This window comes from Balaenoptera physalus (genome assembly GCF_965194825.1).
Source record: "Balaenoptera physalus genome assembly, chromosome: 21".
Lineage (NCBI taxonomy): Eukaryota > Metazoa > Chordata > Mammalia > Artiodactyla > Balaenopteridae > Balaenoptera > Balaenoptera physalus.
This window is the reverse complement of record NC_138902.1, coordinates 31,563,118-31,577,537: the sequence shown is the minus strand read 5'-3', so window position 1 is coordinate 31,577,537 and position 14,420 is coordinate 31,563,118. Positions and strand designations below refer to the sequence as shown.

Sequence of the window (14,420 nt, the reverse complement as noted above, 5' to 3'; positions counted from 1 at the left end):
CACAGCTCTCGGAGGTCAACGCACTCAGGTTTATTAGCAGAGTGGTAAACTGCAGCCCCTCGAGAGAGTAAGGGCAGCGGCCGTGGTCACACACGGTCTTGGATTCAAGGTCCAGAGCTCTGCCTCTGCTCTTCGCTTGGCACTTACTCGGTCAAACATCCGGTTCAGCAGTCTGGGGACCACAGGGAAGATGGTGGGTTGAAGGGTCTTGAGATCATCCATAAGGAGCCTGATATCTCCTTGGAAAAATCCTATCTTAGCTCCGTGACACAGCATCATACACTAGAGAGGTAAACAGAAATATCCAACATGTCATCATTGCAGCAGGGATTACACAACACACACAGACACACAAGGCTCCAGTTTTAGCATTTCAGACCAGCTTCCAGAAATCATAAAGTTCCTAAATGTAGGGAGCTTTTAAAGCAACGTTCTTGTGTTCTGGGGTCCTTGTACAACATGGGAATGTGGCATTGCTCTTGACTATCCTGAAGATAAAGGGACTAGTAAGAAACCAGGGAATGTGGTTTTCAGGGATGATCTGAGAGGTTCTGCTATTTTAGCTTCAATAATAAATATCTGCTGAATGAATGACATGGTATTCGATAATCCAAATATTTTTAGCCTTCCAGAAACTTTAGGTCTAACTTATTCTCATCAAAAAAACTTAGCTACTTGCCTTAGCTTTTTAAAGTCTCATTTCTTCTATTTGAATCTAACTAAAAAATTCTGAGTAGTCAGAATACGCTGCGGCTGAGGCACTAGGCCATCTGTACCACAGCGGTTTGCATTCGGCTATAACCTAGTGCCTGAATTTTTTCCTGTCTGATGAAAGCTGCACTGGCAAGCCACAGGCACTTGACAAAGAGTCTGCCTGTTTTAAATTTTAAAAAGAAAGAGAGATTCAAGAGATGATGCAACGGAAGTACAAACGGTCTCAGGCTTGAAAGCAGAAACAACTAGAAAGGTTCATTGTTTAAAAATACAGCTCGGAGGCTTCTGTTCAGTGTGGCCTGCCTCCTGGGCACACCTTGAAAACTAGTTAGGCACCTACGGTCCACTGTCAACATGTCTGCAGTCACTCTGTAAACTCACAAGGTCTCCTGAGGCGTGCAGGAGACACAAGTATCAGATGGAAGATCCTTGATCCTTTGGGGGAAGTGAATCCTACAGGGTGGCAGCTAGTCAAAGGGCCGGGACTTTATCAGCCACCCCTCTCTCTCCAATACCTGCCCAGTACCTGCAACACAGCTGGTGCTCCGTGAACATTCATCAAAATGAGTGAGCAGTGCTCACTGTTTCTCCTATAAGCATACAATCCAAAACTGTCCAAGAAGGAAAAAAGATGGTTCTTGGTCAGTTTTTAAATTAGTCACACAGTCGTGTATGAGGAGCTCAGGCAGAGGTCAGCTGAATATCATCCCGCTTTGCCAAAGGCACTTGGAATATTGCTGAAAAAATGAATCTGAAGTCAACTTGTGCCTTATGAACAAGCACAGTCAAAAATAGAGACTTCTGGGACTTCCCTGGAGGTCCAGTGGTTAGGACTCCACACCTTCCACTGCAGAGAGCACGGGTTTGATCCCTGGTCGGGGTACTAAGATCCCACAAGCCGCATGGTGTGGCCAAAAGAAAAAAAATAGACTTCTTACAGAAATGAAGCCTCACCAGCCTTTGTGGGATGGTATTCATAAAAATTCTACATTCACAGCTCACCCTTCTGAATTCATGTCCATATTCGTGTCCTTCAAAAGTCTGAGCTTCCAATTTTAAAATGAGTATTAAAGTTCAAGTATCTGGACCCAGAAAAATAATTATACTCTTAAACAATTAGCTCAATTTCTAAAATAGGGCTGAGCAAAGAACTCTCTACATAGAGGACAGTCTGCACATTCAAACTTATCTGCATGAACCACTCATGCATGTGTGCAATGGTACAAATGAAATGTCTGTGTCACTGGCATTCAAGACAAGTGCTTTCTGTAAAACACAACAACTGAGCAGAACACAGCCAAACACATGTGCACAAACAAAATAAAACTCAGTGCCTACCTCTACAACTTTCTCAAACATGTGGGCGAGAGGCAAGAAAGAGATCAAAGTATCATCTGAGGAAGGAACGAATGCACCCTGGAAAGCAAAGACACCAGGCAGGCAGAAAAGCATTAGAATTTCCAGGAATTTTCCGTTTTATTATTATAACTTACAAATTATTAATCTTAATATTAACATTAACTGTAAACATTTACTTCAATGATTCATGAATTTTAAGTTTTCTTTGAAGGTCAATAAGGAAATTAAAATTTCACTTGGTAAAGTACTAAATGTTGAACTCTGTTTAGAAAGTATATACCAAAAGGATTAAGAAAGTGTAAGTATAAGTGAAAGTGAGATCGAGCTTCTGCAGTCCCCAAAGGTGCCCATTCCCCAAAACCATTAAGCACAGGCTCCTACCACAAAAAGGAGACCGTATGGAGCCCTCCCAGAGACATGTAATTTGCAAAAGCAAATTATGTAAAAGCGTGCAAAGGATATGAGGGAAAGGCATACATTACATTATTCAATGAGTACTTTTTTAAAAGGCAAGTTTGAAATAGACCTTTGGTGTTACAGATTGAAATGTGACCACCCCCCTCAGAGTCATATGTTAAAGCCCTAGCCGCCAAAGTGACTGTATTTGGAGACAGGGAAGGTCATCAAGGTTAAATGAGGTCATGAGGGTGGGGCCCTGATCCAATAAGGCTGGTGTCCTTGTAAGAACAGAAAGAAACACCAGAAACCTCTCTCTTGTTCTCCATATGCAAACAGAGGAGAGGTCGGGGGAGGCATGGTGAGCAGCCTGCGGTCTACAAGCCAAGAAGGGAGCCTTCACCAGAACCAAACCTGCTGGCACCTCGATCACGGACTTCTACCCTCCAAAACTGCGAGAAAAATACAAGTCTGTTGTTTAAGCTATCCAGTCTGTGTTATTTTGTCGCGGCAGCCCACACAGACTAAGACACTTACAAAGCAAACTTTAAGATTATAGGAAATAACTAAAGTTCGAGGCTTTAATCCTTCTTATAAAGTGGAAGCCAGATCAAAGCAAGCATAGTAAATAATAAAAACGATAATAATCCAAAAAACCTTCAGCAGCATTTAACATTTCTTTGTCAACTTAAAGAAATGAATTCTTTTCCATACTAAAATAGGAGATAAAAACAAGAGAGTCAGTTCTCTGTCCTTTCCGGGAAACATTTATAGAGCAGTATCCAAATAAAGTTTTACTACATAAAAGACGTAATAAATTCTATCTGTCAATTCAGCTTAACGGTCACAGCAGGAGTTGGGGATTAGGCCCACAGTGAAAACTATTTGGGAGGAGGTGAATGTACGAAAGCTCAGACCTTATCTATATTTCAGACAGTGTTTCAAATACGGTCCATGCCTAACATAATAGTGGGGCTTTTACCACCTTCGTTCTTGAGGCCTGATGCCAACCAATGGATATGAAGAAAGATGACAATACCCCCGAAGTTTACCTCTGTCATTTTTATAAACGCCGAACAGTCGCTCACTACATTTCGATGGGTGATCAGCGCTCCTTTGGGGTTGCCTGTGAACGCATAGGAACAGAACAAAGTCAGAGGACAGAAACTCCATCCAAGAATGATGGACATGACAGAAGCCCAGAAACCCCATATCATTAAAGCCTCTGATGCCTGTAGCGTGAGGTACACCCATGAAAGACTAACGTTAGTCACATTACATTCCTGAGCAATCTGCAGTCCTTTAAAATGAAACTTATTATCCTAAACCGTCTTTACTAATATGGGCAAGTTTTAGAGGGTGTGTGTAGCAGTTAAGAAAAGAAAATCCAGGAATTTTATTTCTGGAAACCATGGATACAGTTTGTCCCAGGAAGATGGGTGATCCTACTGTGACCTTTCTTAAATGTTTGAGGACATGCTCAGATTCCGGGAACGTCTTATAGAGCTACCGTAAGACAGGCTTGAACACTTCGGTCTCTTCTGCTTCTAGGCCATCTATAGCTCGAATAAGTCATCCACAAGAAAAGGCAGGGAATATACACTTCCAGGTACCACTCAGAAACAATTCCTTTTCAAAACTGACCTGTAGTGCCACTTGTGAAGCAAATTATTGCAATATCTTCAGGCGCTGGAGGCTATTGCACGTTAAAAAAAAAAAAAAAGCCAGTATAAATCAGAATAGAATAGAAAACTTTAAGTCATAAGATATCACTCAAGATTTCTACTAGGCTCTGAGCTGACTAGACACGGAAGCTACACAGAGGCTGGGGCAGGGTCGCACATGGTGCACTCACCTTGGGCTTCCGTTTGTTGGCTCTTCCCAGGTCCTTAAAGAGAAGAGAGAAAAAAAATCTTAAATGGAAACATTTTCTAAATGTGAAGAACAAAAGTCACATCAAGTCAGTTCAAGCTGACTTTTCTGTGGGATTCACTCACAGCTGACTCAAAGACAGCACAGATTTCAAATTAAATAAACTACAGCAATTTTAATTAACCTGAACCCAAATACTTACCCATTGTTCTAAGAAGCCATTTTCTGGTTATTTTCTCTCTTATATAAAACTATATCGATGGCATTAGGACTGGCCTTTGAAATAGGATTTATTCAAAAGACAGGAATCAAAGTCTTTTACACGTTCTTCTGGTTTCCACTCCCCTTCCTATCACAGCCTTTAACAAAGCCCGGCTCTTCACCGTAATCAGAGAACCACAGCTGCTCTGTACCCTTCCAAAACCAGAGCTCAGCACAGATACGTGAGCACCCAATTCTGCAAAACTGACATCTTCAATCTGGAGAGAGAAAATCAGTCTCTGCCAGATTTAACTGGTGGCCATTCTGGAGAGGCTCAACTATCTGTACTCCCCACGTGGAGCAGAGGAAGGATCTGGGCACCTCTGATTACAAAACAGGCCACGACAGAAGCTCTAAGACCACTCTCGAATGGCTATGAAGGTTAAGAACGACAGATTCATTTCTGAGGTACGGCATTCCCCAAAGGCGGACTCCCAGTTACTACCACGGGCTAATTCTGATGTTGTTATTTCATGAAGGTGTCTCCATGACCACTTTAATATCTATTAATTTTTTTTAATGAACTATTTATATTCTTTTCCTATTAAAATTGAACAGCTTGAGTGAGCATATGGAATGAGCATGCCCAGAATTAAATGGAAATTAGATGGGTGGGCTCAGGGCTCAGTGAGTTTCTACCCAGCATACAGTTTTAAACAGTTTTTAATCCTAATCACACTTTAAATTATATATATATATAACAGACCACTGATTAAAAATAGGAACACTGACATCCAAATAGAAGTCAACTAAGAGTTAAAGTAACGATAATTCCACCAATCTTTTTCCTAAAATAATCTTTGTCAGATCCAAATTTCCACTCATCTTTTTAAAATTTTTACATTAACTTCTTAAGATCTCTAATTCTTCAAAAATTGATGTTAAGTAAAATAAAGCAAGTTATATGCAATTAGACTTTTAATTTATTAGAAAAAAATTATCCAAATTAGTCCCTTATTTGCCAAGAAAGTTTCATAGCCTGAAGCCTGACTTATGTCATTATTTAGGATAAAATACAGCTATTATAAAGATTAAAGTTGTCATCTTTAGGTTCCAAATGCCAAAATAAAAAAGAACCATAAACAGAAGGAAAACTGAATTCTACTTAATGAAGTATTTGGGGGTGATAAAATTTGTACCCTACTGAAAATGCATAAAAAAAGACAAATCAGTGAATAAAGAGATAGAATGATTAATCTGTGATAAAGCAGATATATTAAAATGGTAATTGTAGACTCTTGGTGGGATATAGTGGTCTACTGTACAATTCTTTCAACTTGTTTGCATATTTGAAAATTTTCATAACAAAATATTGGAAAAAATGCAAAAATACCAATGTTTCTATTTTTGATGCTATAAAAATATACACTAATAAAAATTAGATCACATGATCAACCAAAAAGTTTTAAATTCATTGCTTTAAAATTTAATCTTTTGCTTATAAAAATTTTAAAAACCAAATATGAATCATATTATACAGGTAAGTGTAAAACAATGTCTTTTATAAATATTTTCATATAAACTTTATATTATAATCTTTGGTCACTTACTTATCTAAATTATAATCTTAAAATTACTTCTTTATCATACAGAGCAGTCAAAAAAGACAAAAAAAAGTTTGTGTATGTGTCTGTGTGTGGTGGGGGCAGCAGGAAGAGGAAAAATGGGGGAAAAGATATTATTATGAAATGGGGTTACAAGTAAAAAATACAAAAATAGGGAAATGCTCGGTGAAAAGCTAGTTAAAAACCCAATTTAGCAATTCAGCACACCCATTAGCTCTTACGGACTCCTGTTGTATGCTGTCGTGTGTGTGTGTGTGTGTGTGTGTGTGTGTGTGTGTGTGTGTGTGTGTGAGTGAGTGAGAGAGAGGCAGAAGCTCTGACAGAACAAATGACAGATTCTCTGTGACGACTAAGTTCCCCAGGAAAGGTTTTATAGATCCTTCCTCGTAGCTCAAATTCTTGATAGAAGGAGAACTGTCAATAAAATTCAAAACCCTATTTATAACAGTTCCAGGAAAATATTTATAACATTTTCAGAAAGAGAATGACTTATTCTATTGAACCTATTGCTTCCCGTGACGTGCACATAATAACAAGGGCCTCCTCTTGCCCACTGTTTTGGATTGAAGTTTAATCCAAAAACAACTGGGGAGACTAGCTTCTTATATGATCCGATGTCAAACAATCAATTTAAATATGGACCACACTCATTTCCCTAGAATGGTTACCTTTAAAGTTGTGATTAATGTGAATCTTAAATATAATACGAAAATAAACCAAATCAAGCCTCTATGCTAGAAATTCACCAGGACCCTATGAAAGCAACCTGGGGAAAAGAATAATGAGGCAGATTTCTATGTCTGGCTCCGTTTTAGAGATAAATCAGTAAGTAAAAGGTGTTAAAGCCTAAAGAGGACATACAAACCTAAATCTCTGCCTGAATCTGAAATTCCCATTCCCAGCATTTATTGGCGTGGCTCGTCAGTGCTCTAGAATGAGCACGTGAGCGCTGCAACGCGCCTGATGAGAACACTTTCTGTAAAATGTGATGGATTAACACTGGGCATGTGGGTAGAATTCTTCTTTCCAGTAATGAGACACAGATTTCTGCTCTCCATCTTTTACAGGACCAGCCAGAGTTGGGACTTTGTGGTCGCACTGGATGCCACCTTTGAGCCAAAATGACCTCAGGGAAACCCTGCAGTGAGGTGGGCAGGGCAGGGTGACTCACCTCCATCGCCTTCATGCTGATGATCTCCACCCCACACTTCTTGCCTCGTTCCGACAGATTACTGCCATAGGAGTCCATGAGAACGATAGTTTTAAGGGATGGTGTTAATTTATTTTCTATACCTTCTAATAAGAGGTTGGCCTTCCCTGGCTTGTCCACAAAAACCAGAGAGAGTTCAGCTGGAAGTGAAGAGACACAGTGAGGAACCAGCTCTGGGATATTAAAAGCTTGACTGTAACATCTGACACCAGGTTAAGTACTACATTTTTTGAATAGGAGGGTAGATGTACATTTAAATGGAAAAATCCCTATCATATCATGTATCAGCAAATGTAGTCTCTGTATTTAACCAATAACTATGCCAACGTGCCCCCAAAGGCCGCAAACGTACCTTTGTTGATGATGTAGGTGATTGCTTCTGTTCCGAGGGTATCGTAGAGGGGAACGATCACCATCGAATAAGCAAAGCATCCCTGTTCAATGATCACCCACTAAAGAAAAAAGTAAAGATCAGGGTGAGAAAATGAGATATTGTGAACCACTCCAGGGAAAACAATACTCTATAGAGATTCAACGTGGAAACACCAGATGTAGCAAAACTAACATCTGTGTATCTACTGCTATGTGCCGGGCACCAAAGGGATTCCTAATGAGAGCAAAACACTTGCCCACTTCTAAAGAGGAAATTACAATTTGCCTGAAAATTTGAGGCAAATATGTGAAAAGAGAATGAACAGCATGAGAGTGATGGGCTCAGAGGCAAGACAGCCGGCAGTGGGCCTCCTTGGTGGGGGAGGTAACAGAGCTTGCCCTTTGCGAGAGCAGCATGATTTGGACAGGTGGAGAGAAAGGTAAGGGGACTCTGGGAGCGGGGACTGTGAGATCAAAGCAGGGAGGGTGGTCCAGTGGGTAAGAATCTGCCTTCCAATGCAGGGGTCGCAGGTTCGATCTCTGGTCGGGGAAATAAGATCCCACATGCCGCGGAGCAACTAAGCCCGTGCGCCACAACTACTGAGCCTGCGCTCTAGAGCCCAGGAGCCACAACTACTGAGCCCGTGTGCTGCAACTACTGAAGCCCACGTGCCTAGAGCCTGTGCTCCCCAACAAGAGAAGCCACGGCAATGAGAAGCTCGTGCACTGCAATGAAGAGTAGCCCCAGCTCGCTGCAACTAGAGAAAGCCCGCGCACAGCAACGAAGACCCAACGCAGCCAAAAATAATAAATAAATAAATTTATTTTAAAAAAACCGCTGAGAAACCACTCTAATTTATAAAATAGTAGCACAGGGATTGAACCAACATGCCTTTTGGACCCAAGTAGGTCTAAGAATCAATTCAATTTCTTCAAGCCTAGTGCTTGAATTTTTCTGCACCAGCTATGCCACTATTTGTTTACTCACACTACAGGCAATAGCTCCAGGGGGCTTCTCATTTAAATGTAATTTAATACAGTGGTTTACAGAAGCACCACGCTTGGGCCCGGATGGCTAAACAACAGTCTGCTTGTCCAAATTAAGGCCAGCTCCCAATGAGGCCCCTTCCCCATGGCCCCTGGGATTTTAAACTTGATAACCTGGGCAGAGAGAGCCCAGACCTTTTCGAGAGAAAAGATGAGAGTTTGCTACTGACAAAAATGTATCCAAGTTTCTCTGTCATTTATTAATGCCATTTTTCTAATCACAGAGGAAGCCCTTAAAGCGGGAAGACTTCTTTGTTAGTTATTTGCTCTAAGACTTTCTTCACTAGTTTTTGTTTGGGGACCTGATTTAAAAAAAAAAAAAAAAACCGTAATTTTCTTTAAAAGTGATTTTTTTTTCCTACCTAAAGGCTAAGAAGGGCCTGGTTTGGGTTTTCATACATGTAACTCTCTAAGGCATAACACAACGTCATGTTCTCAGAGGTAATCAGACCGAAGAGTCTGGTCTGAAGCAGAGGTAGGTGCGAACCCTAACTGGTTCTTCCATCTGAGACCTCTCCGAACCATGTACGGTCAGCGCCTAATGGTTAATACCTCAGGTCTGTTCTGAGAAAAGATGCCGATAAACTGGTCTGGGGCCGCCTTGAAGCCCTTGTGGAGCAGCGCCGAGCCCACACACTCTGACATTTCTGCGACCTAAGACGGGGGAGAAAAAATCAGGAAGAGCATCAGGCCCAGCTCAGGGAACACAGCCTCCTGTGATGGCCAAGCCTGATATCTTAGCCAAGAAGCAGCACTGCCTGGGGTGGGGGGGGGGGGGGGGGGCGGGGAAGAACAGGGGCAAACAGGTATTCCTTTAGTTACACGTTTTTGTAAAGTTCAAGGTTTGAATCACCAGAATCCACTGTAAGAAAACTGATGATTGATGATATTTCCTTCTGCAGAGCAAATGAACTTCACCCCAGCAGCTGCAGGTCACAGGTGATACATGTCAGAGTTCCTATACTTGTTTAGTTTCGATACTTTTATACTTCAGTTTTATAAAATTATAAAAGCAATCCAGGGACACAGAATTTTGTGTCCAAGCAGCCAAAACTTGTCCTTTGATGTAAACACACAAACAACAAGTTTGGGGGAGATCTTTTAAAAAAAAAAATAAGAACAAGCTCTTATCATTAGGCTCCACAATTCTATTCTTGAGAATTTATTCTTTGGAAATAACCCAATCCTAACCAGAGGTCTGAAAAAACTTTAGGTACAAAGATACGTATTTCAAAATTATCTAAAGTCACAAAAGTCTAGGGGAAAAAAAGACCAATGGCTGGATGGTTAAGTAAATGATGGTAAATCTCTAAGAAAATGTTCTACAGCTAGTAAATACTAGTTATGAAAACCATATCAAACAGAGTATTTGTAACAATTTTAAGTAAGATAAATGAATACAAAAACGCATACTATTAATTACAACTATGTAAAAATAGGTAGATTCACAAAAATTAGGCAGGGCTATATCCCTGCCCCCATCCCTCATCCTCTCCTCATTCCTACCCCAAATGAACTAAAAAAAATTTTTTTAAATCTTAATTTGGAACTCTTTTCTTTATTCTCAGTTGGTAAATTCTCAAGAGCACTTTAAATCCGCAGAAAAGAGAACCACACCTACTCCTGCCCCAGAAGCCTGTAGGTTCTGGCACGTAGTGCCCCTCCCCCCGCACCAATGGCCAGGCGACAGCAAGAATGACATTAACATGCTTATTACTTCCGTACCCCATGGAATGTTTCACAACTCCCGCTTGTGTGTAAGCGCTGGGAACCTGCGAGTACCTAGATGGTTTTCAGAGCTTACTGGGATTCTACGCACGCACTTGTATCTCTGGAAAGAGGGTCCAGACCTTTCTTCGAAAAACCTTACAGGGGTTCCTAGCCCCCAAAGCTAAGAATCACTGGGCTAGGGGGAAAAAGTGATTTAAATATACAAATTCAAAGTTCGCTTAAGTCTACTTTTTTATCTTCACCAGCCTCTGTCTGAAATGTGCAAAACACCTTCTGAAACCCCAGTGATTTTCAATCTGCCTTCAAACATCCCACCTGCAATGGACCTGTTTTCTCTCCTCCAGCCAATATATAACAGAAGCAATAGAGGAACAGGTCACTATAGGTAACTGCAGTGTAAACCCCAAGCGCTGGGCTTTCTCTTTTTTTGTAATGCAAGTGCCTGCCTTAAGCTCTGATTGCGGACCATCCACTTCCAAGGCTGACGCATCGCCAGCCAGAGGCTAGATAAGCAGCCAGGCCCCCTCCCCGCATGAGGCTCCTTTGTTTTACAGATCTTGGTTGATGTTGTTAACCGACCATTTGAGCCACTTGTTTTCTCTCTTCCTGTGCTTTGTTCCTGCTCTTCTGCTTCAAATTCATCAATAAGGGTGAGCCCTCGAAACCCTAGGCCCCCATCTTTGACCCCAATAAAGCAGAACCCCAGGTGCTCTACGCTCTCTCTCCCCCTCCCCGAGACCTCGCTTGTGTGGCCCAGGTGTGTTGTGTCATTTCCACGTCCTGTAGTAAGAAAGCTTTATTTTTTCCACGTTTCCTTATGGTTATTGCTGAAAGGCGCCTTGCAATCATAATATGAACCACGAGGGCTGGCCCGGCCACAGTATTGATTATTGATAGGCTGAGACCTGCACAAAACAGTAACATGACAAGAAGATGATGTAACCCAGAAGCACTTGAAGATTCTGTGAGGCCTGAAGACCATCGTGCAATGTGAAAATTCCAACACACATGAACTGTTTTTACACCACTTGTGAAAATGAGGGATCTGAAAACTACTATTTGGCTCTGGTAAGGCAAAATAAGCACTGAGAAATCCCCCTGCCCACCGGACCTACAGCTCATTACTCCTTCCGGCCCAATGTTCAACAGCTCCAAGAACTGCCATGTTGCAGCACTATGGCTCGCGTGAGGCGGCCACACAGCCAGAAAACTCACCTGTTTGTATGAAAGCCATTCATAGGGTTGGTCTGGTTTCCGAGAGCCTAAACATGGGCCATTATCTGAAAGGAGAAAAAAATTTTTTAAAAAAAGGATGGACTTAACATTCATAAATATTCCTAGGTTCTCGTTTTAACACACATAAATATTCCTAGATTGTCGTTTGTATCTTTCATTCCACAAAGTATCAGGTAGACTCTACTGTGGTCCTCAGATGTGAAACAATGAATTCAGATTGGAAATGTTTTCTCCCTGGGTTTTAGTCTGAGACTTTGTTTGTTTCTTTATTTCTATTTTGTTCCTTACATGGGGCAGGAGGGAGAGGGGCTGGAAGGCCGGGCAGCTTCTGGGTACCCGGGGTCTTTCGTGCCATCCTCAGGGATGAAGGGCAGTCCCATGAGCCAACACCCCCCAACTGTCTCTGATGGAACCCCGCTTCCTTGGATGTCAGTGTTTATTTCTCAAAGTATGGGTCTCCTGGTCAAGCAAGTTTGAGAAATGTTGGATCAGGTGCAATTAAACAGGTCTCTTTACTGCAAGAAACGTCAGAGCCTATTCTGAGCTAAGAGACGTGTGACTCTCCATGAAACACATATGTGACCACGGAAGCCCCTTGGCTGCGGGGCACACCCAGCGGGACCCGTGTGCAGTGGGACTCACTCTGCGGAAGTTATGGGAGGAGACAGGGAGCTGGGAGCCAGACTGAGCGGGAGAAAGTTGGGAGCAAATATGGCTTTCTGACGAAAGACCCCTCTTTCTGAAGGAAAAACATGAAGCATGAGTCACACGGATTCAGTCAAATGCTTACTTGACAGCTGTATGCCCCTCTGGAAACCTTCATATAACGTTCTGACATCATCATAGAAATACACCAAGGGCTCGTCACTGTCCAGAAGCACGGATCTCCGGGCACCATCGCTGCCCTGGGAAAAGACAGACAGACAGATGGCACGTCAGCAGAAAGCATCAAAAATAAAAAGTCTACCGTGTGCACCTTCAATCCTCTCCAGGGCCCGGGAGCAGCTGCTCGGTGAGCATTTGCTGGATGAACTCCAGGGCGGGATGTGGTGATGTCTGATATAAATCATCCACCTGGAGACAAGCGCAGGCTTCAGAGGAGCAAGGCCGGGCCCATGTCCATCCAGGACCCCTGGGAAAAGGCAGCAACTGAGGGAACAAGAAAAGAGGCTCACAGACCTATAAGCACTGGTCCTGCCAGACAAGGCTGGAGAGTCTGAAGACTGGACACCAGCCCCCTAAATGCACTGCGATGATTCTCAAACCGTGGCCGGCAGCACAGAGGACCGATTTTTGTCACGTCTTGTGGAAAGAACACACCGTTCAGTTTTACTTCCATCATGTTATCTATGTTCTTTTGGAGATTATGTCTACTGCCTTTTCTCTTTGCCAACTTCAGTTTCTCAGGCAGCATCTACTTGTTACCATCATCAGCTATAAAATGTAGGATGTGCATGGACACACTGGCCTGCAGCACTTGTAAGGAGGCAGAGTTGCTACCGCTGTGCCCCCTCCTCTAAGTTGCCATCTGTCAGCTCAGAAAGTACACCCGTTATGGACAAGAACTCCTAACAGGCAAGTCATCTCAAGAGGCAGCAGTTCTCAACCAGCGAGCAGCTCAGCGTGCTGGGGCCCCGGAGATACTGCAAGGGGTACAGATGTATTTCTGTTTAAAATTTCTTTGGGGAAATTAGATTACGATACAAGGACTTCTGGTACCACAAGAAAGCACGGTTCAAAAGTGGGAGACATTGTTTCTAGCATGAGGTTTGAAGGAAGAAACTAGGAAAGGCTTCAGGAAGGGGCAAAAGGTGAGGTCTCGAAGAGGAAACAGTCTGAAGAGGCAGAGCTGATGGGGAAACAGGATGCCCTCCAGGGGACAGACCAATGTGGAGACCCTTTATAAGGCAAAGAGACGGCCAGACGGGTGCTGGTGGATTCTTTTCCTTATCGTTGTTGTTTTTTAAAAGTTAGGATTCTTCACTCCTCCTCCCATTAGCTCTTTCCTTCCCCTATTAAGTTATCATTTATAGGGGACTTCCCTCGTGGTCCAGTGGTTAAGAATCTGCCTTCCAGTGCAGGGGACATGGGTTCAATCTCTGCTCGGGGAACTAAGATCCCCCACGCTGTGGGGCAACTAAGCCCGTGAGCTCTGGAGCCTGCGCTCCGCAACTAGAGAGAAGCCCGCGTGCCGCAACTAAGACCCGACACAACCAAATAAATAAATAAATAAATATTTTTAAAAAAGTTATCATTTATATACTTATTAAAATTTTTAATAGTATAGAAGTATACCGAGGAAAAAAATGACTAGCCCCTGTTATCAGTTTGGTGAGCTCCTTCCAGACTTTTTTTTTTTGCTTATACATTTACATACGTTCTTTTAATATCTACTATGTGCTACATATGTGTGTTTAACTCTTGATCTACAACTGTTAATAGTCTTCTGGGGTAAATATCACCCAATCATATTTTCTAATCGTCACACAGTCTTATCTTGGCAGAAACTTTCTAAGACCTGTAGCCATGATTCCAAATACAATTATTAACTACAACATGCTACTTTATAAAAGCAAAGAAGTTATTCTTCGTGCACATAAAGACGGAAAAATCTCTTCACTTGAGAATCCTGCATTATTATTACTTAATCTCGGAGT

The 14,420-nt window shown here is 42.2% G+C and overlaps 1 protein-coding gene across 2 annotated transcripts in view; it reads right to left on the bottom strand.

The window, feature by feature from the left end:
- Window positions 1–14,420, bottom strand: part of ACSL1 (acyl-CoA synthetase long chain family member 1) — a 67,518-nt gene that overhangs the window by 15,450 nt on the left and 37,648 nt on the right. The window contains exons 3-12 of one of the 2 annotated variants that reach the window (XM_082444804.1): window positions 12,554–12,668; window positions 11,743–11,807; window positions 9,349–9,450; window positions 7,730–7,829; window positions 7,339–7,517; window positions 4,325–4,357; window positions 4,114–4,165; window positions 3,522–3,595; window positions 2,053–2,130; window positions 148–282 (exon numbers count right to left, since the gene is read on the bottom strand). In XM_082444804.1, coding sequence (XP_082300930.1) covers window positions 148–282; window positions 2,053–2,130; window positions 3,522–3,595; window positions 4,114–4,165; window positions 4,325–4,357; window positions 7,339–7,517; window positions 7,730–7,829; window positions 9,349–9,450; window positions 11,743–11,807; window positions 12,554–12,668 — 933 coding nt within the window. The remainder of the gene's footprint in view (window positions 1–147; window positions 283–2,052; window positions 2,131–3,521; window positions 3,596–4,113; window positions 4,166–4,324; window positions 4,358–7,338; window positions 7,518–7,729; window positions 7,830–9,348; window positions 9,451–11,742; window positions 11,808–12,553; window positions 12,669–14,420) is intronic. The other variant, XM_082444805.1, reaches the window with a different exon arrangement.